The sequence below is a fragment of the Coregonus lavaretus genome, assembly GCF_964263955.1.
Source record: "Coregonus lavaretus genome assembly, chromosome: 27".
Lineage (NCBI taxonomy): Eukaryota > Metazoa > Chordata > Actinopteri > Salmoniformes > Salmonidae > Coregonus > Coregonus lavaretus.
The window spans coordinates 26,148,617-26,174,959 of NC_140014.1; the positions used below are offsets into that span (position 1 = coordinate 26,148,617).

A 26,343-nucleotide genomic window follows, 5' to 3' on the forward strand; every position below is an offset into this window, starting at 1 on the left:
CCATCTATTTTTATGGTGAACACACAAATATACTTTATTTCAGCATATAAAATAGCCAGCCAAGGTCACAACTACATGTTGAATATCTCATAATTATGTGCTGAGGCTGCGCTCGCGAGGTTCTCTCCAGCTAACAGACCGTCCAGTCCACTCCCCAGTCTCCACCCCTCCAGACTGCAGGCATGGCGGCTATCGAGGCTCGGGAATGCGAAACAGAAGGCTGTAGCAACGAGGCCAAACTTCAATGTCCAACCTGCATCAAGCTTGGGATCCAAGGCTCATACTTCTGCTCTCAGGTAACATTCATTTTCTAATTCATTCAGTGAGAGAGGGGTCTGACATGATACACAGCGGCCCAGAAATACATAATTTATCACGAGGTAACATAACGGCCCTGAATCCTGATTGCGTTTCCTCACACACCCCTTTAGCTAGCCTAGCACTTGAAGCTGACTAGCTAACTTACAAGCATTCTTCTGCATACAACCCTAACGTTAGCTAAAAAGTAAAGGTTTGCAAATGCATTATCTAGGAATTTGATTTGAAGTCAATAACTAACGTTATAATTATGTATGAAACATGCTTGTTGAAAAGTTTTCTTTATGGGTTTGTTAGCATGTTAGTTGCTAGCTAGCTACTAACGTTAGCTAGCTAATTAGCTAACGTTAAGTCTGTTAGTTAATCTGAGCATCAAGTTTGCAAAGTCTAGCAAACTAACGACGTTAGCTGGCTAGATAGCCTAACTTGCTCATTGACATTGTTTATTGCAGTGAATGAAATGGTTAACTAGCCGAACAAGGTAGAGCTAACTGAGGCATGCTTTCTACAAGCTGATGTAGCTAGCCATGTTCATTCATTTGATTTCTCTGCCGCTGGCCTGGCTGTAAACCACCTGTGGCTTGCTTGTCTGAAATGTTGAGCAGCTTTCACTGTCACTTTGAAAACTGTTAAATTAATGCATACCATTACCAATGGGTAACTAAGATTATGTATCCCACTCAAGAAATCATTGAAATTGCCAAAGATGCAGGCCCAAGTGGCAGTTTAGCTGTGTACCATTAGCGATAAGGATAAAAGGCAGTGTAATTAGTTCAAAGCTTAGACTTCTCTGGCAGTGTAGGCCTAGATTAATTTTTGGCAGAGACAGATGGGGAGGTGGCTCTGCTGTGATGTTCCATACAGGCAGCTCTGTCAAAGCCTCTATACCACCCAGAGCTATGAGGCTAGTTGCAGTCTAAGGGATATTTTTACCCCACTACTCTCTCCTTATTCTAGTGGTCAGCAAAGAGGTTAGCCCATGGTCAACTGGCCATTGACCAAGTCTTTAAAGAAAGTTATATCTTAGCCTTGTATGTCTTATTGCCACTTCAACTAGCCTAAATGGCAGTATTCCTCAATGACACTGTTGGAAACAAAAGTGGTTTATGTAATTGTATGAAATTCAGAGCCCATTGGTTTCACTCACTCTGCCTTTAATATTGAGCAGGGATGCACAACTCCCAGTCCACAGACGATTAGAGGAATTAATTCCGCAATTAGTGCCAGTGCCAGACACTGCTGCCATTGAAACCTGTACACCCCTACAGAGTCCTGTATTTCTCCCTCCTCTCGTTGTCCTCTCATTCAGGAGTGCTTCAAAGGGAGCTGGGCCACTCACAAGCAGCTGCACAAAAAAGCAAGTATGTATCCTCAGCAATATTCTATCACATAGGCCTACTCCCTTCCAAATAATTTTTCAAACAGACCACAATGTCCCTACATGGCGTTTGTCAATGTTCCTATTCTTACCTGACCTATAATTTGAAAGCATAGAATAGGTGAAAGCCAACATAATTGCCAAAGCTTTTCCATCCTCTATTTTTGATGGTGGAATAGAGCAATGGTGTAGCCTTTCAAAATGGATGAGACACTGCACTCAGTACAAGCCATTAGAGCAGGGGCGGACAACCTGAGAGGGCCGGTGGGGGTGCAGGTCCCCACCCCCCAGCCAGGCAGCAACACACCTGATTCAACTAAACAAAGTCACCATTAAAGACAATTATTTAGTTGGTTAGTAGATTTGGGCATTTTACCGCTTGGCTGGAACAAAAACCTGTACCCCCACTTGGCCCTCATAGGCTAAGCGTGCCCAACCCGCCTTAGTCTAGTGTGTACACTACCGTTCAAAAGTTTGGGGTCACTTAGAAATTACCTTGTTTTCGAAAGAAAAGCAATTTATTTGTCCATTAAAATAACATAAAATTGATCAGAAATACAGTGTAGACATTATTAATGTTGTAAATGGCTATTGTAGCTGGAAACGGCTGATCTTTAATGGAATATCTACATAGGCTTACAGAGGGCCATTATCAGCAACCATCAGTCCTGTGTTCCAATGGCAGGTTGTGTTTGCTAATCCAAGTTTATCATTTTTAAAGGCTAATTGATCATTAAAAACCCTTTTGCAATTATGTTAGCACAGCTGAAAACTGTTGTGCTGATTAAAGAAGCAACAAAACTGGCCTTCTTGAGACTAGTTGAGTATCTGGAGCATCAATAATTGTGGGTTCGATTACAGGCTCAAAATGGACAGAAACAAAGAACTTTCTTCTGAAACTTGTCATTCTTGTTCTGAGAAATGAAGGCTATTCCATGAGAGAAATTGCCAAGAAACTGAAGATCTCGTACAACGCTGTGTACTACTCCCTTCACAGAACAGCGCAAACTGGCTCTAACCAGAATAGAAAGAGGAGTGGGAGGCCCCGGGGCACAACTGAGCAAGAGGACAAATACATTAGTGTCTAGTTTGAGAAACGGATGCCTCACAGGTCCTCAACTGGCAGCTTCATTAAATAGTACCCGCAAAACACCAGTCTCAACGTCAACAGTGAAGAGGCGACTCCGGGATGCTGACCTTAGGGCTTTTTCTTTGCAACTCTGCCTAGAAGGTCAGCATCCCAGAGTCGCCTCTTCACTGTTGACGTTGAGACTGGTGTTTTGCGGGTACTATTTAATGAAGCTGCCAATTGCTGATGCTCCAGATACTCAACTAGTCTCAAGAAGGCCAGTTTTATTGCTTCTTTAATCAGCACAACAGTTTTCAGCTGTGCTAACATAATTGCAAAAGGGTTTTCTAATGATCAATTACCTATTTGAAAATGATAAACTTGGATTAGCAAACACAACGTGCCATTGGCACACAGGACTGATGGTTGCTGATAATGGGCCTCTGTACGCCTATGTAGATATTCCATAAAAAATCAGCCGTTTCCAGCTACAATAGTCATTTACAACATTAACAATGTCCACACTGTATTTCTGATCAATTTGATGTTATTTTAATGGATACATTTTTTTGCTTTTCTTTCGAAAACAAGAATTTCTAAGTGACCCCAAACTTTTGAACGGTAGTGTATGTGTGAACACCTAACTGGGATCTCTCACAATGGTGTCAAATCAGATGACCTAAATTATATTCTGATTTGCAGAGGATGATAACCAGGATGAGGCAAAGAACTGCGTGGAGAACGACACCAACACAGACCCATGGCCTGGCTACCGCTACACGGGCAAACTACGCCCTCACTACCCACTCGTAAGAACACCTTTCTTGTACATATCTAAATGGTGCTAATGTGCTTATAAGATATTTTATGTAGGAGCGTTTTTTCCTAGTTACATAGTAGGCCAACTAATGTCAACACAACATGATTAATAGACATAAACCACACAAGCTTTGTGTAAAGTTTACTCATTAGCCCCTGTGAGCTTTGTAATCATGTCTGTAATCGCTCTTCTTGTTGGTGTCTTCTGTGAGCTCCATGTAATCAATCTCTCCTGTCATTGGTTCCCCCTTGTAGACTCCCATGAGGACTGTCCCCAGTGACATCCAAAGACCTGACTATGCTGATCATCCACTAGGTAACGCTACTCCTCTTAGACTGAGACCGCCTCCAGTTGCTTTGAATTATTATGAAATCCTGTGGTTTCTTTGAAAATCTTCTCAAAGCAAGTATTCTTTGTCATGAATTGTGTTGATATTGAAACATTATGAAACAGTATGAAAAATGTATGCACTCACTAACTGTAAGTCGCTCTGGATAAGAGCGTCTGCTAAATGACTTAAATGTAAATTACACTTTATCCGAGGAAAATGTACACTGTCAATACCCAGTACTATACCCAGAAAGTGTTGTCATGATACCATAATGTTGACTTCGATACCAGGTTTCTTATCACAATACTCAATACCATCACGATACTCGAAACCGAAACGATACCATGACAAAATAATAAGGCATATTAGCCAAAGTCACGGAATGGCACCTGATCCAGGCAGAAACTCAGCTACTACTCTGTTCAATCGTTGGGCATCTTTTGAGTTCAATATCACTACATTCAATTTTTTTTTTACTTCGGCAGGTAGCTTAGTGGTTAAGAGCGTTGTGCCAGTAACCGAAAGGTCGCTGGTTCTAATCCCCGAGCCGACTAGGTGAAAAATCTGTCTGTGCCCTTGAGCAAGGCACTTAACCCTAATTGCTCATGAAAGTCGCTCTGGACAAGAGCGTCTGCTAAATGACTAAAATGTAAATGTCTACATTTTTCAGACAGCCATGTATGCATTAATGAACAATCATACAATCAATTTGACTTTGTTTTTACCAATCTAACAACATAACATAATGGTAATCATTTATTTGTATGGTCAATCTCTTAAACTGGGTACATCAAGATGTAGCCTATATCTATCCACGATACAGGTGAATGTATATTCAATAGGAGTGTGTGCATGCATTGCGTTATTGAGCTTGTTTTGGCTGATTACATGGGGCTACAGATTACAACCTGTTTCCCTTTGATTTGTGACTTATTTTATCAACAACATTTACATAGAAGTACAGTACCAGTCAAAAGTTTGGACACCTACTCATTCAAGGGATTTTCTTTATTTTCTACATTTTATAATAAGAGTGAAGACATCAAAACTATGAAATAACATATATGGAATCATGTAGTAACCAAAAAGTGTTAAGCAAATCAAAATATATTTTATATTGGAGATTCTTCAAATAGCCACCCTTTGCCTTTTGACAGCTTTGCACAGTCTTGGCATTCTCTCAACCAGCTTCACCTGGAATGCTTTTCCAACGCTCTTGAAGGAGTTCCCACATATGCTGAGCACTTGTTGGCTGCTTTTCCTTCACTCTGCCGTCTGACTCATCCCAAACCATCTATATTGGGTTGAGGTCGGGGGATTGTGGAGGCCAGGTCATCTGATGCAGCACACCATCACCCTCCTTCTTGGGAAAATAGCCCTTACACTGCCTGAAGGTGTGTTGGGTCATTGTCCTTTTGAAAAACAAATGAGAGTCCCACTAAGCTCAAACAAGATGGGATGGCTTATCGCTGCAGAATGCTGTGGGAGCCATGCTTGTTAAGTGTGCCTTAAATTCTAAATAAATCACAGACAGTGTCACCAGCAAAGCACCCCCACACCATAACACCTCCTCCATGCTTCACGGTGGGAACTACACATGCAGAGATCATCCGTTCACCCACACCGCGTCTCACAAAGACACGGCGGTTGGAACCAAAAATCTCCCAATTTGGACTCCAGCCCAAAGGACACATTTCCACCAGTCTAATATCCATTGCTCATATTTCTTGGCCCAAGCAGGTCTCTTCTTCTTATTGGTGTCCTTTAGTAGTGGTTTCTTTCCAGCAATTCGACCATGAAGGCCTGATTCACACAGTCCCATCTGAAAAGTTGATGTTGAGATGTGTCTGTGACTTAACTCTGAAGCATTTATTTGGGCTGCAATTTCTGAGGCTGTTAACTCTAATGAACTTATCCTCTGCAGCAGAGGTAAGCCTGGGTCTTCCATTCCTGTGGCTGTCCTCATGAGAGCCAGTTTCATCATAGCGCTGGATGGTTTTTGCGACTGCACTAGAAGAAACTTTCAAAGTTATTGAAATGTTCCCTATTGACTGACCTTCATGTCTTAAAGTAATGATGGACTGTTGTTTCTCTTTGGTTATTTGAGCTGTTCTTGCCATAATATGGACTTGGTCTTTTACCAAATAAGGCTATCTTCTGTATACCACCCCTACCTTGTCACAACACAACTGATTGGCTCAATCGCATTAAAAAGGAAAGAAATTCCACAAATTAACTTTTAAAAAGTCATACCTGTTAATTAAAATGCATTCCAGGTGACTACCTCATGGTAGTGGCTATTTGAAGAATCTCAAATATAAAATATATTTTGATTTGTTTAACACTTTTTTGGTTACTACATGATTCCATATGTGTTATTTCATAGTTTTGATGTCTTCACTATTATTCTACAATTTAAAAAATGGTATAAAAAAAATTATAAAGGAAAAACCCTTGAATGAGTAGGTGTGTCCAAACCTTTGACTGGTAGTGTAGCCTCTTTTATAAAAATGTGCGCTGTCTCATTAACCAGTAATTGCAACACAGTCAATTCGCTGAGGCCATAGATAATGGGAGAGACATGAGCGAGAGACCAAATAATGAATGAATAGTTTTGGTGGCATATTTTGCATTATGGTTTGCACATTATCACAAAGTACTAGGGTAATGAATTGATGGTAGCTTTAGCTGTCAGCTAGCAAGGAAAGTTAACATATAAAGCTGGAAGTTACCAGTATCATCTTGCGTTGTAAAGTGTTCTAGCCTGTATGGACATTGTTTTGCGAACAGTAATTAAGTTTCTACATTTCTACATGCCGTGTCGCATTATTCAAGTATGTTAACTTCTGTGCAGCATGAGTGGGGAGCTAACCTGATGCAGCCCAGACTCCCAGTGCAGGCTACCAATGAGTAAGTGGAGGAGGAACGGTGTGCACTATATAATAAGAGATCGGCTGCACTGATAGACTGACTTGATCCGTGAAGGTAAAAAAATATATAATAAATATCTAGTACCGAACCGTTTTTCATAATCTAGTATCGAAAAAGACCGGAACGACACTTCCCAGAAAAGTATTGATGTTTCTGTTTAACATCTCACCTGACATACAGTATCAGTCATAGAAAATTGGTTACTGCCCCAGCCCTAGATTCCACTAAAGCTGGTCATTCATTATGTATCCATGGTAACCTTGAGGCCGAGCATCCAGTCCGTTCATAAATTCAGAGCGTTTAGTTCTCGGAGCGTTCAGAGCACACACTGGACGCTCTGGCCGAGGAGTAGGGTTGATCCGAGCGTTCTGGCCTTACAATGGCAGTCAAGCACCCAAGCTAACTGGCTAATGTTAGCTAGCTTGCTAGCTACTTCCAGACATACATAAGAGAACACATCACTCTGACCATTTTACTTGCTCTAGCAGAGCTGATTAGGCTGTTTTCATGTTATCTAGAGCGTTGGTGACTAACTGTGCTGCTGGCATCAATTTAATTGTTTTTTTGCCGACTTTTACTGACACCGGTCATATTCAACGGGTGTTGAGCGATTTGTAAATTCATCAGCTATTCTGCACTCTGGCACACTCAAACGAGAGTGCTCTGAAATCGGAGTGAATTTACAAACGCACCCTACATCACCTGACTGCTGATTAGTGGTGGGGAGTCGACTCCACAATAATAGATTCCTCGACTCCCGGTGTCGTTTCCCATTTCTGGTTGTCAAGCTTATGAATTGTGTATTTCACAATTTCTTGGCTTGCAATGTCTCGCGCAAGTTCACTAAAGTAGGGGCTTTATTATTATTATCAATGAGTAGGCTGAGCTATTCTACGCGCAACAGACCGAAGACCAAACACACCAGCGGTTTTCATAGGGAAGAGAAAGGGAAGCAGGTGAGGGAGAGAGGAGCGGGGCAGGCAGAGAGACGGTCGGAAGCAGGTGAGGGAGAGAGGAGCGGGGCAGGCAGAGAGACGGTCAGAACCAGGTGAGGGAGAGAGGAGCGGGGCAGTCAGAGAGACAGTCAGAACCAGGTGAGGGAGAGAGGAGCGGGGCAGGCAGAGAGACGGTCAGAACCAGACGAGGGAGAGCGGAGCAAGCCAGGCAGAGAGACAGTCAGAACCAGGCGAGGAAGAGAGGAGCGGGCCAGGCAGAGAGACAGTCAGAACCAGGCGAGGGAGAGAGGAGCGGGGCAGGCAGAGAGACAGTCAGAACCAGGCGAGGGAGAGCGGAGCGAGCCAGGCAGAGAGACAGTCAGAACCAGGCGAGGGAGAGCGGAGCGGGCCAGGCAGAGAGACAGTCAGAACCAGGTGATGGAGAGAGAGGAGCGGGGCAGGCAGGGGGACGGTCAAAACCAGGCGAGGGAGAGAGAGGAGCGGGGTAGGCAGAGAGACAGTCAGAACCAGGCGAGGGGGAGAGCGGAGCAGGCCAGGCAGAGAGACGGTCAGAACCGTGTGCATAGTCTATCTTGGTAGTCTGTATCTAGCAATGCCTTGTAAATTCACCAAAAGTATATTCAAGTGTATACAGTGGGGAGAACAAGTATTTGATACACTGCCGATTTTGCAGGTTTTCCTACTTACAAAGCATGTAGAGGTCTGTAATCTTTATCATAGATACACTTCAACTGTGAGAGACGGAATCTAAAACAAAAATCCAGAAAGTCACATTGTATGATTTTTAAGTAATTAATGTGCATTTTATTGCATGACATAAGTATTTGATCACCTACCAACCAGTAAGAATTCCGGCTCTCACAGACCTGTTAGTTTTTCTTTAAGAAGCCACTTTAAGAAGCCACTGTTCTCCACTCATCACCTGTATTAACTGCACCTGTCCACACACTCAATCAAACAGACTCCAACCTCTCCACAATGGCCAAGACCAGAGAGCTGTGTAAGGACATCAGGGATACAATTGTAGACCTGCACAAGGCTGGAATGGGCTACAGGACAATAGGCAAGCAGCTTGGTGAGAAGGCAACAACTGTTGGCGCAATTATTAGAAAATGGAAGAAGTTCAAGATGACGGTCAATCACCCTCGGTCTGGGGCTCCATGCAAGATCTCACCTCGTGGGGCATCAATGATCATGAGGAAGGTGAGGGATCAGCCCAGAACTACACGGCAGGACCTGGTCAATGACCTGAAGAGAGCTGGGACCACAGTCTCAAAGAAAACCATTAGTAACACACTATGCCGTCATGGATTAAAATCCTGCAGCGCAGGCAAGGTCCCCCTGCTCAAGCCAGCGCATGTCCAGGCCCGTCTGAAGTTTACCAATGACCATCTGGATGATCCAGAGGAGGAATGGGAGAAGGTCATGTGGTCTGATGAGACAAAAATAGAGCTTTTTGGTCTAAACTCCACTCGCCGTGTTTGGAGGAAGAAGAAGGATGAGTACAACCCCAAGAACACCATCCCAACCGTGAAGCATGGAGGTGAAAACATCATTCTTTGGGGATGCTTTTCTGCAAAGGGGACAGGACGACTGCACCGTATTGAGGGGAGGATGGATGGGGCCATGTATCACGAGATCTTGGCCAACAACCTCCTTCCCTCAGTAAGAGCATTGAAGATGGGTCGTGGCTGGGTCTTCCAGCATGACAACGACCCGAAACACACAGCCAGGGCAACTAAGGAGTGGCTCCGTAAGAAGCATCTCAAGGTCCTGGAGTGGCCTAGCCAGTCTCCAGACCTGAACCCAATAGAAAATCTTTGGAGGGAGCTGAAAGTCCGTATTGCCCAGCGACAGCCCCGAAACCTGAAGGATCTGGAGAAGGTCTGTATGGAGGAGTGGGCCAAAATCCCTGCTGCAGTGTGTGCAAACCTGGTCAAGACCTACAGGAAACGTATGATCTCTGTAATTGCAAACAAAGGTTTCTGTACCAAATATTAAGTTCTGCTTTTCTGATGTATCAAATACTTATGTCATGCAATAAAATGCAAATTAATTACTTAAATCATACAATGTGATTTTCTGGATTTTTGTTTTAGATTCCGTCTCTCACAGTTGAAGTGTACCTATGATAAAAATTACAGACCTCTACATGCTTTGTAAGTAGGAAAACCTGCAAAATCGGCAGTGTATCAAATACTTGTTCTCCCCACTGTATATTAGGCTATCAATGAGTATGGCTAAACTATTCTTCATAGTGCCAGGGAAATGAAGTTGAACATCAGTCTAATTAGGCTTAAATGTTCAATAAAAAGTAGTGCCTATTGCTTAATGAAACCCTGGCTGGCTGTTGATGTCCTAGGTCAGGGCTCTCCAACCCTGTTCCTGGAGAGCTACCTTCCTGTAGGTTTTCGCTCCAACCCCAGTTGTAGCCTAACTAATCTGAGTCAGTTTATCAACCAGCTAATTATTGAATCAGATACGCTAGGGTTGGAGTGAACCTACTGGATGGTAGCTGTCCTAGGCAATAGATCACAGAGCAGCATCCCCGCTAAACGTTTTGAAAATGGCAAGTTCACTTTCTCATCCATAAACACAGTCAAGTGAAAATATGGTTCAGTAGCTCAAATCAGCAGGGTGGGGGGCATTGTTATTAGGAAGGATGTCTACCATGGATGGATCGCTAAAATAATTATAATGATCAGACTTCATCAATTTAAATATTATGGGGAAACCTATACATTTTGGCAGCCAAGCACGAGTTATCAGTGTAGCCTATTATCGTCTATCCTGTGTGAATCGTCCTCTAGAGGTAACGTACATGCTTGGATAATAATTACAAAACCAACGTCTCTAGATACCGTCCGAATAGGGCTATAACATGGCAAAGAATAGGCTTATCGGCGTAGAGTGAGCAGCATCATCCCATGGGATCTGTCAAGGCTGCACACAGCAGAAATATCACTGAAATGTTGTAGTTCCTACACATCACCTATATTCAAACAAAATAGGCCTTTTCTAGGCAAATGGGCAGCATCATGCTCATGTCAGTCCTCTAGAACGCAAATGTAGTCTTCCTAGTAGGACTCTGCAATAGTGAGGTGGTGTGTATGTGTGTGCGCATCCGTTTCAGTGTGTTTTGGGAGTTGAGTAAGAGTTGACTCCTACGACTCCAACCACAGACTCCAAAAATCCTGGGGTCGTGTACCACTAATGCTGATCACCCTCCAGGTAGCCATGGTTACGGTGTCTCCACTCGTGGCCATGGTTACGGTCTCTCCACATATGGCCATGGTTGCGGTCTCTCCACTCATGGCACATTCATCCAAATGGCATGCAGGGACACGAGTGAGATAATGTCACGTCAGTTGTTCGTCGTCAGATCAGGGACTGCCATTTTAGTTGCAGCCACATCTTGCGTAAGGCCAGCCAAAATAGCTCAATTTTGCTGCCGATTTTCAATGTTTGAACATGGCATGAGGCGAACTCCATGCATTCATATGGCTATGATCCCACAACCCTTTTAAAAATGCAACAAGTAATCTCATTTAGACTGATGTTACTATACAGTGAGGGGGAAAAAGTATTTGATCCCCTGCTGATTTTGTACGTTTCCCCACTGACAAAGAAATGATCAGTCTATAATTTTAATGGTAGGTTTATTTGAACAGTGAGAGACAGAATAACAACAAAAAAATCCAGAAAAACGCGTGTCAAAAATGTTATACATTATTTGCATTTTAATGAGGGAAATAAGTATTTGACCCCCTCTCAATCAGAAAGATTTCTGGCTCCCAGGTGTATTTTATACAGGTAACGAGCTGAGATTAGGAGCACACTCTTAAAGGGAGTGCACCTAATCTCAGCTTGTTATCTGTATAAAAGACACCTGTCCACATTAGCAATCAATCAGATTCCAAACTCTCCACCATGGCCAAGACCAAAGAGCTCTCCAAGGATGTCAGGGACAAGATTGTAGACCTACACAAGGCTGGAATGGGCTACAAGACCATTGCCAAGCCGCTTGGCGAGAAGGTGACAACAGTTGGTGCGATTATTCGCAAATGGAAGAAACACAAAATAACTGTCAAATCTCCCTCGGCCTGGGGCTCCATGCAAGATCTCACCTCGTGGAGTTGCAATGATCATGAGAACGGTGAGGAATCAGCCCAGAACTACACGGGAGGCTCTTGTCAATGATCTCAAGGCAGCTGGGACCATAGTCACCAAGAAAACAATTGGTTACACACTACGCCGTGAAGGACTGAAATCCTGCAGCGCCCGCAAGGTCCCCCTGCTCAAGAAAGCACATATACAGGCCCGTCTGAAGTTTGCCAATGAACATCTGAATGATTCAGAGGAGAACTGGGTGAAAGTGTTGTGGTCAGATGAGACCAAAATCGAGCTCTTTGGCATCAACTCAACTCACCGTGTTTGGAGGAGGAGGAATGCTGCCTATGACCCCAAGAACACCATCCCCACCGTCAAACATGGAGGTGGAAACATTATGCTTTGGGGGTGTTTTTCTGCTAAGGGGACAGGACAACTTCACCGCATCAAAGGGACGATGGACGGGGCCATGTACCGTCAAATCTTGGGTGAGAACCTTCCCTCAGCCAGGGCATTGAAAATGGGTCGTGGATGGGTATTCCAGCATGACAATGTTGCGTTGGCCGTGTGTTTTGGGTCAAAGGAGTGGCTCAAGAAGAAGCACATTAAGGTCCTGGAGTGGCCTAGCCAGTCTGCAGACCTTAATCCCATAGAACATCTGTGGAGGGAGCTGAAGGTCCGAGTTGCCAAACGTCAGCCTCGAAACCTTAATGACTTGGAGAAGATCTGCAAAGAGGAGTGGGACAAAATCCCTCCTGAGATGTGTGCAAACCTGGTGGCCAACTACAAGAAACATCTGACCTCTGATTGCCAACAAGGGTTTTGCCACAAAGTACTAAGTCATGTTTTGCAGAGGGGTCAAATACTTATTTCCCTCATTAAAACGCAAATCAATTTATAACATTTTTGACATGCGTTTTTCTGGATTTTGTTGTTGTTATTCTGTCTCTCGCTGTTCAAATAAACCTACCATTAAAATTATAGACTGATCATTTCTTTGTCAGTGGGCAAAAGTACAAAATCAGCAGGGGTTCAAATACTTTTTCCCCTCACTGTACCTATGTATTTCTCTACTGAAGCTGCAGAGTCTGAGAGTAAGTAGTAGCTAGTGCACACTCACACTGTGAATTCCAGTTCAGTTTCTCTGGATGGCAAGGGCCTTGAACATTTTCCTTCATGGCCAAATTATCCTGGCAAAACACATGTTGCTAGGCAACCATGCAAACTTGGATAAATAGAAATGAGCATGCATAGAATATGAATATGATTGAGATGTTGATGCTGGCCAACTACTGCATAACATACATTTGACCAGTTAGCCAGCACTAAGCCTGTTATATGTGAATGAATAACTTTACTCATAAACTATTTCACATTAGTCACTTCCCAGTTCTGATGTTCTCTGCATTGCAGTCTTGTCAAAATTAGAATGTAACCTAGATTTCTAGGCACTTCGAAATTGAAAAAATCTGGACCTAATACATCTGGGCTGGGTTAAATATAACCATAAGCAGCACAACCGTTGATTTGCTTTGTTGTCCTTGCCCAGCATTGATCGCCAGACAGTCTGTTGGACCTAGGAATATAAGCATTTCGCTACACCCGCAAAAACATCTGCTAAATATGTACAGTACCAGTCAAAAGTTTGTACACACCTACTCAATCAAGGGTTTTTCTTTATTTTTACTGTTTTCTAGAATAATAGTGAAGACATCAAAACTATAAAATAACACACATGGAATCATGTAGTAACCAAAAAAGTGTTAAACATATCAAATATGTTCATCTTGATGGTTGTAAAGTCGTCTCAAATAAAACTGTGAAGGACCTAGGCGTTACTCTTGACCCTGATCTCTCTTTTGACGAACATATCAAGACTGTTTCAAGGACAGCTTTTTTCCATCTACGTAACATTGCAAAAATCAGAAATTTTCTGTCCAAAAATGATGCAGAAAAATTAATCCATGCATTTGTTACTTCTAGGTTAGACTACTGCAATGCTCTATTTTCCGGCTACCCGGATAAAGCACTAAATAAACTTCAGTTAGTGCTAAATACGGCTGCTAGAATCCTGACTAGAACCAAGAAATTTGATCATATTACTCCAGTGCTAGCTTCCCTACACTGGCTTCCTGTTAAGGCAAGGGCTGATTTCAAGGTTTTACTGTTAACCTATAAAGCGTTACATGGGCTTGCTCCTACCTATCTTTCCGAGTTGGTCCTGCCGTACATACCAATACGTACGCTACGGTCACAAGACGCAGGCCTCCTAATTGTCCCTAGAATTTCTAAGCAAACAGCGGGAGGCAGGGCTTTCTCCTATAGATCTCCATTTTTATGGAACAGTCTGCCTACCCATGTGAGAGACGCAGACTCGGTCTCAACCTTTAAGTCTTTACTGAAGACTTATCTCTTCAGTAGGTCATATGATTGAGTGTAGTCTGGCCCAGGAGTGTGAAGGTGAACGGAAAGGCTGGAGCAACGAACAGCCCTTGCTGTCTCTGCCAGGCCGGTTCCCCTCTCCACTGGGGTTCTCTGCCTCTAACCCTGTTGCAGGGGCTGAGTCACTGGCTTGCTGGTGCTCTTTCATGCCGTCCCTGGGAGGGGTGCGTCACTTGAGTGGGTTGAGTTACTGACGTGATCTTCCTGTCTGGGTTGGCGCCCCCCCCTTGGTTTGTGCTGTGGTGGAGACCTCTGTGGGCTATACTCGGCCTTGTCTCAGGATTGTAAGTTGGTGGTTGGGGATATCCCTCTAGTGGTGCGGGGGCTGTGCTTTGGCGGAGTGGGTGGGGTTATATCCTTCCTGTTTGGCCCTGTCCGGGGGTTTCTTCGGATGGGGCCACAGTGTCTCCGGACCGCTCCTGTCTCAGCCTCCAGTATTTATGCTGCAGTAGTTTATGTGTCGGGGGGCTGGGGTTAGTTGGTTATACCTGGAGTACTTCTCCTGTCTTATCCAGTGTCCTGTGTGAATTTAAGTATGCTCTCTCTAATTCTCTCGTTCTCTCTGAGAACCTGAGCCCTAGGACCATACGTCAGGACTACCGGGCATGATGACACCTTGCTGTCCCCAGTCCGCCTGGCCTTGCTGCTATTCCAGTTTCAACTGTTCTGCCTGCGGCTACGAAACCCCTACCTGTCCCAGACCTGCTGTTTTCAACTCTTAATGATCGGCTATGAAAAGCCAACTGAGAGACCTGAGCCCTAGGACCATACGTTGGGACTACCGGCCGTGGTGACTCCTTGCTGTCCCCAGTCCGCCTGGCCTTGCTGCTATTCCAGTTTAAACTGTTCTGCCTGCGGTTATGGAACCCCTACCTGTCCCAGACCTGCTGTTTTCAAACTCTTAATGATCGGCTATGAAAAGCCAACTGAGATTTATTCCTGATTATTATTTGACCATGCTTGTCACTTATGAACATTTTTGAACATCTTGGCATGGTTCTGTTATAATCTCCACCCGGCACAGCCAGAAGAGGACTGGCCACCCCTCATAGCCTGGTTCCTCTCTAGGTTTCTTCCTAGGTTTTCGCCTTTCTAGGGAGTTTTTCCTAGCCACCGTGCTTCTACACCTGCATTACTAGCTGTTTGGGGTTTTAGGCTGGGTTTCTGTACAGCACTTCGAGATATTAGCTGATGTAAGAAGGGCTATATAAAATAAAATTGATTGAAAATTGATTGAAATATATATTCAAATAGCCACCCTTTGCCTTGATTACAGCTAGGCACACACTTGGCATTCTCTCAACCAGCTTCACCTGGAATGCTATTCCAATAGTCTTGAAGGAGTTCCCACATATGCTGAGCACTTGTCGGCTGCGTTTCCTTCACTCTGCCGTCCGACTCATTCCAAACCATCTCAATTGGGTTGAGGTCGGGGGATTGTGGAGGCCAGGTCATCTGATGCAGCACTCCATCACACTCTTGGTAAAATAGCCCTTACACAGCCTGGAGGTGTGTTGGGTCATTGTCCTGTTGAAAAACAAATGATCGTCTCACTAAGCCCAACCAGATGGGATGTCGTATCGCTGCAGAATGCTGTGGTAGCCATGCTGGTTAAGTGTGCCTTGAATTCTAAATAAATCACAGACAGTGTCACCAGCAAAGCACTATAACACCGCATCCTCCATGCTTTACGGTGGGAACTACACATGCAGAGATAATCCGTTCACCCACACCGCGTCTCACAAAGACACGGCGGTTGGAACCAAAAATCTCCAATTTGGACTCTAGACCAAAGGACACATTTCCACCGGTCGAATTGGCTGTTCTTGCCATAATATGGACTTGGTCTTTTACCAAAAACACATTAAGAAGGAAAGAAATTCCACAAATTAACTTTGAACAAGGCACACCTGTTAATTGAAATGCATTCCGGGTGACTACCTCATGAAGCTGGTTGAGAGAATGCCAGGAGTGTGCAAAGCTGTCATCAAGGCAAAGGGTGGCTATTTTGAAGAATCCCAAATGTAAAATATTTAGGTTACTACATGATTCCGTATGTTATTTCATAGTTTTGATGTCTTCACTATTATTCTACGATGTAAAAATAAAGAACACCCATTGAATTAGTAGGTGTGTCCAAACTTTTGGCTGGTAGTGTATATGCAACCAATAAAATGTGATTTGAGTCTGGCAAGTCTGCCACGGTGCTGTTCATTGTTAATGGCATCGGATCGCTTCCTGCCGTCCTGAGTCTAGTCTACACAGCGTGAACCTGGCTAGTGAGTCTGTCTTTTTGCTAGCTTCTTAGCAAGATTTGGGGTCAATAGCACTTGAACTCTGTCAATTAAGAAATTCATTCCTTAATTGACAAAATTGAAATGAAATTGACTCCAACTCAGTCCATTCGACTAGTAAACTTTACCCTAGAATAACGTTTTACCTCTGCTTAGTCTGTAGACAAGCTGTAGCTTAAACAATGGCATTCCTTTATAAATTTGCTACCCTCTGAAAAAAGCGTATTCGTCTTGGTCGATACCATGGTCATTCCCACTTTGTTTGCGTCTGGCTATGTATGCAAGTGATTTTGTGAGTTTGAGAGGGGGTGTGCGACTGTGCGTGTATGTGTGCTCGCATGATTGAGAGTGTGAGAGGCTGGTGTCTGAAGCTCTCTTCTACTCATCACTTCAGCAGCAGAAGTGGGTCTTATGGCAGGTACGTCCTACCTCACCCACAACAATCCCTTATACCCCCCATCTGTGCAGCACATCACCACACACTGTCGCTCCTCTTGTTGTATGCCACTTTTTTGTTTTGTTTCTTTCGTATGTCTCAATCTGCGAACACCAGGCAGGAAATGGAAGCATGGCCAAAGATATTGTGTTTTTGCATGCATTGTTTTCATTCATCTTTTGCTGCTGCGGTAGAGCTATGGTCTGTATTTTATCGTAGTGATGGGGGTTTTGTACAGTAATCGTGTCGTCTCTGCTAAGTGGTTGATAAACTTAATGATGTGGTTGTGGCTCATGCTTCAGTGATGTTGCCTACACCGATTATGAAGCTCATATCAATGCCGTGGTTTATACATTGTATGTAAACATTGTTTGGTGTTGTGATCTGATAACCAGATAATAACTGTACAAGAAGAATGACATGGGGCTTTTCACTGAAAATAGTCTAACCATGTGGCTCAACCAGAATAACTGTATGCCTATGTCAATAAAAAGGCCCCCATGCCACAGAATTATGTAGCTCTGAAATATTTGCATAGGAGTAAGAAATATAGAGAAAATTAAACTCAGCTGGAAAAGAAGGATCCTTTCAGCGATACAGGTGTGTAGTGTAAGGGGTAGAGGTTGATCTCGAGCGCCGCAGAATTCAGTGATGGCTTCAGGAGGTCTGCAGATCAATATTATCATGCCTCTTGGTCGACTTGTATAGGACTACATCCTCGTGACGTTCTCTGTTAGTGTATTATCTTTCTTTCATATAGCCAGGTTAGGTGAGGACGTTTGGTGTCTACTTTAATGCAGTGAATATATTCCTTGAGGATGTGGGCTTCAAAAGCTGCGTTTACATAGGCAGCCCAATTCTGATCTTTTTTTAAAGCAATGTACTGTGTCTATGCTAGTAGATACCCGTAGACTTCCAGTCGTTGTTTGACTTGCAAACTACCTCGAACTTCCTTCATACTGGACACAGAAACATAAAAATGATATCCACTAGTTCATATGACTATGGGGAAGTAGACAAAAGGCCTCATTTGCCAAAATCCCGAAGTATCCCTTTAAGCTCTTTCCAGTAGCAAAGCTCTTTCCAGTAGCATAGCTACTTAGTGTAGTGACACTAAGTAGTAATGTTTGAGCAGATGCAAGAGGTGGTTGAGTCAGTAGACTATGGTAGTCTGTTTTGAGTGAAAGTCTGACTGGACTGAGTAATGTTCTTTGACTCAGTTTGATGGAAAGCTGATCAGGGTGAGTTTGGTATATGGGTAGAATGGTGATGTTAAAAATGAAGCCAGTATGCCTAATCTTCGCGCTTGTTTTTTTAAAAGGCATGTCTGAGTCGGAGCAGTCTTTGAAGGGCACTTCACAGATCAAGATCCTTCCTGCCGAAGACATCGAAGGCATGAGAGTTGTGTGTAAGGTAAATTATTCAATTGTTTTTTAACCTTTTGCTGGTGCAGTTAATAACATACACAAAAACAGTTTTAAAAACAGTGGTTTTGAAATGGAAAGACTTTTGTATTTTTGTAGCTGGCCCGAGAGGTGCTTGACATCGCCGCCCTGATGGTGAAACCTGGCATGACCACGGAGGAGATTGACCACACTGTGCACCTGGTAAAGACTCTAGCCTCCTTTTCCCTCTACTTCCCATCCACTCTTTTCTCCTCTCTCCCTCGTCTTGATCGTTGATGTGCAAGTACTTCCTCCCTCCAGGCCTGCACAGCCAGAAACTGTTACCCCTCCCCTCTCAACTACTACAACTTTCCCAAGTCTTGCTGCACGTCAGTCAACGAGGTCATCTGCCACGGCATCCCAGACAGGAGACCTCTGGTGGATGGGGATATCCTCAACGGTAGGTTTCCCAAGGGGAATCTCAATAGCATAAAGTGGCTTCCTCGCCTCAACTCAGTCCCTTCATCTTTATTTACTTGGCATCCTCCATATTCTTTCACCTAATGTGTGTTTTCAGATCATTGAGTATGATGGGGTTTAAATAGGTGAGAGAGCCACTAGACTATTGAGATGCACATAGAGAATGTGCTAGTTCCCATTAGACTGCCAAAGATCTCTTGCTCACATCATGGTTTGACAAGAGAAATGGTTTTATTAGTATTCAGCAAGAGTCTATAGGACTTCCACCAAAATGTAGCCTGTGTCCTATATATTTCTGCTAACGAGACTATTCTCAAGAGCAAGATCCCATGAGACACTGCCAAAAACCTCTGACTTACAGCATGGTTTGACAAGACAAATGGTCTCATGAGCATTCAGCTTTGCCATTTTGCCCACTATCATGTACAGTGCATATTTTAAGTATTTATCCCTCTTTTACTTTTTCACATTTTGTTGTGTTACAAAGTGTGACTGAAATGTATCTACACAAATATCCAGAAATGTCAAAGTGAAAATAAAATTATGAATGTTAACAAATAATAAACAACTCCAATATCTTGGTTGTATAAGTATTCACCCCCTTTGTTATGGCAAGCCTAAATTAGTTAAGGAGTAAGAAGAAGTTGGACTCACTCTGTGTGAAAAAATAGGTGTTAACATGATTTTTTAATGACTACCTCTTCCCCTGTACCCCATTTTATACAACATCTGTAAGGTCCCTAAGTCGAGTTCTGAATTTCCAGCACAGATTCAATCTATAAAACCAGGGAGCTTTTCCAGTGCCTCATAAAGAAGGGCACATATTGGTAGGTGGGTAAAACATGAAAAGCAGACACTGAATATCCCGTTAAGCATGGTCAAGTTAGCACTTAAGCTCTGGATGGTGTATGAAACGACCCAGACACTACAAAGATAGTCGTCCTTCCTAACCCGACCCAAGCCCGGCGGGCCCCGACATTATACATGGGCCCTGTTTTTTCATCAATAACTAGTGTACAGGCAGGGCTCTGGTATCACTAAATTGATCACTAACATTTTGACGCTGAGCCATTTGCTCGTGCTCTGCTGCGCAGTACAGTCAATCTGACAAAGATCATAACATAGTGTCAGAAGTGCTGCAACCTCGTCAGATATAAAACAGGAAAGATTATTTCACTGAAAATAAATGTTCCTTGAGTTTTGTCAGAGTTTAGTGATGAAAAGTAGCTAACCGCTAACTGCTCATCTCTTCATTGAGCAGAGCAGCCCAAGCGGAGCTGTTGCTGTGGTTACTCACAGACACAGACAGCTCTTACCAAGCTGCTTCCCTATTGTCCTGTAGCCCATCCCAGCCTTGTGCAGGTCTACAATTTTATCCCTGATGTCCTTACACAGCTCTCTGGTCTTGGCCATTGTGGAGAGGTTGGAGTCTGTTTGAGTGTGTAGACAGGTGTCTTTTATACAGGTAACAAGTTCAAACAGGTGCAGTTAATACAGGTAATGAGTGGAGAACAGGAGGGCTTCTTAAAGAAAAATTAACAGGTCTGTGAGAGACTGAATTCTTACTGGTTGGTAGATGATCAAATACTTATGTCATGCAATAAAATGCAAATTAATTACTTAAAAATCATACAATGTGATTTTCTGGATTTTTGTTTTAGATTCCGTCTCTCACAGTTGAAGTGTACCTATGCTAAAAATTACAGACCTCTACATGCTTTGTAAGTAGGAAAACCTGCAAAATCGGCAGTGTATCAAATACTTGTTCTCCCCACTGTATATGATAAAATAATGGTTTATTTTTCTTTCTTTATTTTGCATTTTGCCCCATTACAACATATTTTGTGTACATCAGTGACAAAAAATCTCAATAAAATAAATTTTAATCCCACTTTGTAACACAATAAAATGTGAAGTCCAAGGGGAGTGGATACTTATTATTGGCACTGTATATATTTCTGCTAATGTTCAGCATCTTCCCTCCCCCTCCTGTTCAGTGGATATTACTGTGTACCACAATGGATTCCACGGAGATCTCAACGAGACCTTCTTTGTTGGAGAGGCGGATGAAGGGGCGAAAAAGCTGGTCCAGACCACCTTCGAATGCCTTATGCAAGCCATTGACTCCGGTAGGATCTCTTACCTGATGCCAGATAAAGATATACAAATAAAATGTGTTCACTATCTCAATGGTTTTTTTCCTCTCCCTTCTCTAGTAAAGCCTGGTATCCGCTACAGGGAGCTTGGTAACATCATCCAGAAACATGCCCAGGCTAACGGCTTCTCTGTGGTGCGGAGCTACTGTGGCCATGGCATCCACAAACTGTTCCACACTGCCCCAAACGTGCCCCACTATGCCAGTGGGTACATCTCCGTCTCCTTCCACCAATAAGCTTGTGAAATTGACATTCCCTTCTTAGATAACATAGTAGCCTACTTGATTAATCCTCAAAGGACTTTGGGGGAAGATGTATAAATCGGTGGGTTTCCTCTTTCTTCTGCAGAAAACAAAGCGGTCGGAGTGATGAAGCCTGGCCATGTATTCACCATCGAGCCCATGATCTGTGAAGGTAAGGACCCTCAGAGACATGACCGCAGATTTGGGGTGTCATTTTGTGTATGTTTGTGTGTGTGCTTACGGTATGTGTGTAATGGTTGGTAATTGTATACCTACAGTGCATTCGGAAAGTATTCAGACCCCTTGACTTTTTCTTCGTTTTGTTACATTACAGCCTTATTCTAAAATTGATTAAATAATTTTTTCCCCTTATCAATCTACATGCAATACCTCGTAATGACAAAGCAAAAACAGATTTTTAGAAAACTTTGCACATTTATGAAAAAATCAATCAATGAATGGAAATATCACATTTGCATAAGTATTCAGACCCTTTACTCAGTACTTTGTTGAAGCACATTTGGCATCAATTACCGCCTCGAGTATTCTTGGGTATGACGCTACAAGCTTGGCACACCTGTATTTGGGGAGTTTCTCCCATTCTTCTCTGCAGATCCTCTCATGCTCTGTCAGGTTGGATGGGAAGCGTCGCTGCACAGCTATTTTAAGGTCTCTCCAGAGATGTTCAATTGGGTTGAAGTCCGGGCTCTGGCTGGGCCACTCAAGGACATTGAGACTTGTCCTGAAGCCACTCCTTCATTGTCTTGGCTGTGTGCTTAGGGTCGTTGTCCTGTTGGAAGGTGAACCTTCACCCCAGTCTGAGGTCCTGAGCGCTCTGGAGCAGGTTTTCATCAAGGATCTCTATGTACAGTGGGGGAAAAAAGTATTTAGTCAGCCACCAATTGTGCAAGTTCTCCCACTTAAAAAGATGAGAGAGGCCTGTAATTTTCATCATAGGTACACGTCAACTATGACAGACAAAATGAGGAAAATAAATCCAGAAAATCACATTGTAGGATTTTTAATGAATTTATTTGCAAATTATGGTGGAAAATAAGTATTTGGTCAATAACAAAAGTTTCTCAATACTTTGTTATATACCCTTTGTTGGCAATGACACAGGTCAAACGTTTTCTGTAAGTCTTCACAAGGTTTTCACACACTGTTGCTGGTATTTTGGCCCATTCCTCCATGCAGATCTCCTCTAGAGCAGTGATGTTTTGGGGCTGTCGCTGGGCAACACGGACTTTCAACTCCTTCCAAAGATTTTCTATGGGGTTGAGATCTCGAGACTGGCTCGGCCACTCCAGGACCTTGAAATGCTTCTTACGAAGCCACTCCTTCGTTGCCCGGGCGGTGTGTTTGGGATCATTGTCATGCTGAAAGACCCAGCCACGTTTCATCTTCAATGCCCTTGCTGATGGAAGGAGGTTTTCACTCAAAATCTCACGATACACGGCCCCATTCATTCTTTCCTTAACACGGATCAGTCGTCCTGGTCCCTTTGCAGAAAAACAGCCCCAAAGCATGATGTTTCCACCCCCATGCTTCACAGTAGGTATGGTGTTCTTTGGATGCAACTCAGCATTCTTTGTCCTCTAAACACGACGAGTTGAGTTTTTACCAAAAAGTTCTATTTTGGTTTCATCTGACCATATGACATTCTCCCAATCCTCTTCTGGATCATCCAAATGCACTCTATCAAACTTCAGACGGGCTTGGACATGTACTGGCTTAAGCAGGATTTGAGTCCCTGGTGGCGTAGTGTGTTACTGATGGTAGGCTTTGTTACTTTGGTCCCAGCTCTCTGTGGGTCATTCACTAGGTCCCCCCATGTGGTTCTGGGATTTTTGCTCACCGTTCTTGTGATCATTTTGACCCTATGGGGTGAGATCTTGCATGGAGCCCCAGATGGAGGGAGATTATCAGTGGTCTTGTATGTCTTCCATTTCCTAATAATTGCTCCCACAGTTGATTTCTTCAAACCAAGCTGCTTACCTATTGCAGATTCAGTCTTCCCAGCCTGGTGCAGGTCTACAATTTTGTTTCTGGTGTCCTTTGACAGGTCTTTGGTCTTGGCCATAGTGGAGTTTGGAGTGTGACTGTTTGAGGTTGTGGACAGGTGTCTTTTATACTGATAGCAAGTTCAAACAGGTGCCATTAATACAGGTAACGAGTGGAGGACAGAGGAGCCTCTTAAAGAAGAAGTTACAGGTCTGTGAGAGCCAAAAATCTTGCTTGTTTGTAGGTGACCAAATACTTATTTTCCACCATAATTTGCAAATAAATTCATTAAAAATCCTACAATGTGATTTTCTGGAAAAAAAATTCTCAATTTGTCTGTCATAGTTGACGTGTACCTATGATGAAAATTACAGGCCTCTCATCTTTGCCTCGATCCTGACTAGTCTCCCCAGCCGTTCCACTGAAAAACATTCCCACAGCATGATGCTGCCACCACCATGCTTCACCGTAGAGATGGTGCCAGGTTTCCTCCAGACATGACGCCAGAGAATCTTGTTTCTCATGGTCTGAGAGTCCTTTAGGTGCCTTTTGGCAAACTCCAACTGGGCTATCTTGTGCCTTTTACTGAGGAGTGGCTTCCTTCTGCCCACTCTACCATAAAGGCCTGATTGGTGGAGTGCTGCAGAGATGGTTGTCCTTCTGGAAGGTTCTCCCATCTCCACAGAGGAACTCTGGAGCTCTGTCAGAGTGACCATCGGGTTCTTGGTCACCTCCCTGATCAAGGCCCTTCTCCCCCGATTGCTCAGTTTGGAAGAGTCTTGGTGGTTTTGGTGGTTTCCAAACTTCTTCCATTTAAGAATGATGGAGGCCACTGTGTTCTTGAACCTTCAATGCTGCAGAAATGTTTTGGTACCCTTCCCCAGATCTGTGCCTCGATACAATCCTGTCTCGGAGCTCTACGGACAATTCCTTTGACCTCATGGCTTGATTTTATGCTCTGACATGCATTGTCAACTGTGGGACGTTATATAGACAGGTGAGTGCCTTTCCAAATCAAGTCCAATCAATTGAATTTACCACAGGTGGACTCCAATGAAGTTGTAGAAACATCTCAAGGATGATCAATGGAAACAGGATGCACCTGAGCTCAATTTTGAGTCTCATAGGAAAGGGTCTGAATACTTATGTAAATAAGGGATTTCTGTTTTTTATTTTAAATACATTTGCAAAAATGTCTAAAAACCTGTTCACGTTGTCAATATGAGGTATTGTGTGTAGATTGACGAAAAACATTTAATCAATTTTAGAATAAGGCTATAATTTAACAAAATGTGGAAAAGGGGAAGGGGTCTGAATACTTCCCGAATGTACAGTGTGTAAAACTGTACCTGTGTGTTTTAAAACTGTACTTGTGTGTTTTAAAACTGTACTTGTGTGCTTAATACTGGATACCTGTGTGTGTTCTGCGTAGGTGGTTGGCAGGACGAGACGTGGCCTGACGGCTGGACAGCTGTGACTCGGGACGGGAAGCGTTCAGCCCAGTTTGAGCACACTCTGCTTGTGACGGAGACGGGCTGTGACATTCTGACACGCCGGCTGGACGACAACGGACGTCCCCACTTCCTCAACCAAATCTAAATGGGGTGGGGGTACAGCAACGGACGGACTGTCTCATGGGCAGCTCTCTCTTTGGCCCCCCCTGTCGTATCACACATACCCACCTCTAACCTGAGCGCCCCCCCCCAAGGCCAGCCCGCCGCGGCCCGGCTCTCACTGTTCCACGAATTTAGTGTAATTCTTCAAAATTTACGGAAAGTACTTGAATACATCTGATATCAGCTGTGGGGATTGTTTTATCGAGGCTGTTTTAGAAAATAAATGTCTCATCAGAAGATAAAAAGGAAAAATAAATAAGTATTTATGAAATGTGGCTTTGCGCAGTAGCAGGTTGAATTTTTACCTTGATTGTGAGCTTGGATTCTGTTGACGTATATGACTGCAGAGGTGTGGAAAGGGTCAAGCTTCAGTTTGACTATTTGACCTCTAGACATGTGCCACCTTACTGTGTTGCCTAATTGACAGCAAGGCAGCTGGGTCCTATTGACGGCCAGATGTGGCCAGGGAGGGGAGCTGTTGAGCTCAGTGTTCTGCTAAAGTGTGTAGTGCAGGTCTATTCAAACCTGGGCCCTGAGGTCTGCAGCACTGCTAGTTTTCTTTTCTCTCTTGTAGTGAGCTAGTTGATTTATGTTCATTGATTGACCAGAATCTCCTTGCCAGGCGTCCCAGGTCTGGTTTGATTGGGAATGAAAGTCTGCAGTGCTGCGGGTCCCAAGTTCTAGATTGGAATTGCCCTTGTGTAGCGCGCTGAGCCTTAATCTGTGTGAATTAAGAATAAGCATGCCGGATAATGTCCAGGCAGCATGTCTGTTATTCCTCAATCCAGTCGATCAATATTTATCTTGATATGCTGGCGATTTTACTGGTGTGAGCAACACTCTTGAGTCTCCATTTTAATCCAGTCTTTCCACAGTTTCTCTGCCAGCCTTTTATTATTTCTATGACGGGAGTAATAAACAGCTGTTCTGTAGTTGTGTGTGTGTGTGTGTGTGTGTGTGTGTGTATATGCTTTTGTGTTTGAGTGTGGTGAGGACTGTATAAATGCCAAAGGCTCTATTTCAGCAGAAGTCTGGGTTTACTACAGACCTGTGAATTAATACCCTGTTCCAGAGTACTGTATTATTAAAATAGTAATATCATAATCATTGAAGTATTGATTGTTTTGCATTAGCTGAAAGTTAAGCATTTCTTGTTTTGTACTTCCTATGATGTGCACATTATGGGAATCTGACTCTGCAAATGACATGAAACTCGTTCGCTAGACGCTTCCTCCCAATGCTATGCGCAATTAGCCTGGCGACGAGGTTCAAATGATTTTGACCAGTAAGACAATCCTTTGAGAATCCTTGAATTTAATGTATTAAATTGAAATGGAGAAATAAGGAGTGATGTTATGGTTTTCAGAGCCGCCTC

The 26,343-nt window shown here is 43.4% G+C and overlaps 1 protein-coding gene across 1 annotated transcript; it reads left to right on the forward strand.

The window, feature by feature from the left end:
- Nucleotides 1-167: 167 nt before the first annotated feature.
- Nucleotides 168-26,313, forward strand: metap1 (methionyl aminopeptidase 1). The gene is made up of 11 exons (XM_084143594.1): nucleotides 168-296; nucleotides 1,628-1,679; nucleotides 3,468-3,574; nucleotides 3,840-3,900; nucleotides 18,407-18,498; nucleotides 18,609-18,692; nucleotides 18,792-18,930; nucleotides 20,948-21,079; nucleotides 21,167-21,310; nucleotides 21,455-21,520; nucleotides 24,785-26,313. Exons 1-11 carry the CDS (start codon nucleotides 183-185, stop codon nucleotides 24,949-24,951), a joined length of 1,158 nt encoding a protein of 385 aa, XP_083999720.1. The 5' UTR covers nucleotides 168-182; the 3' UTR covers nucleotides 24,952-26,313.
- The last annotated feature ends 30 nt before the right edge of the window (nucleotides 26,314-26,343 follow it).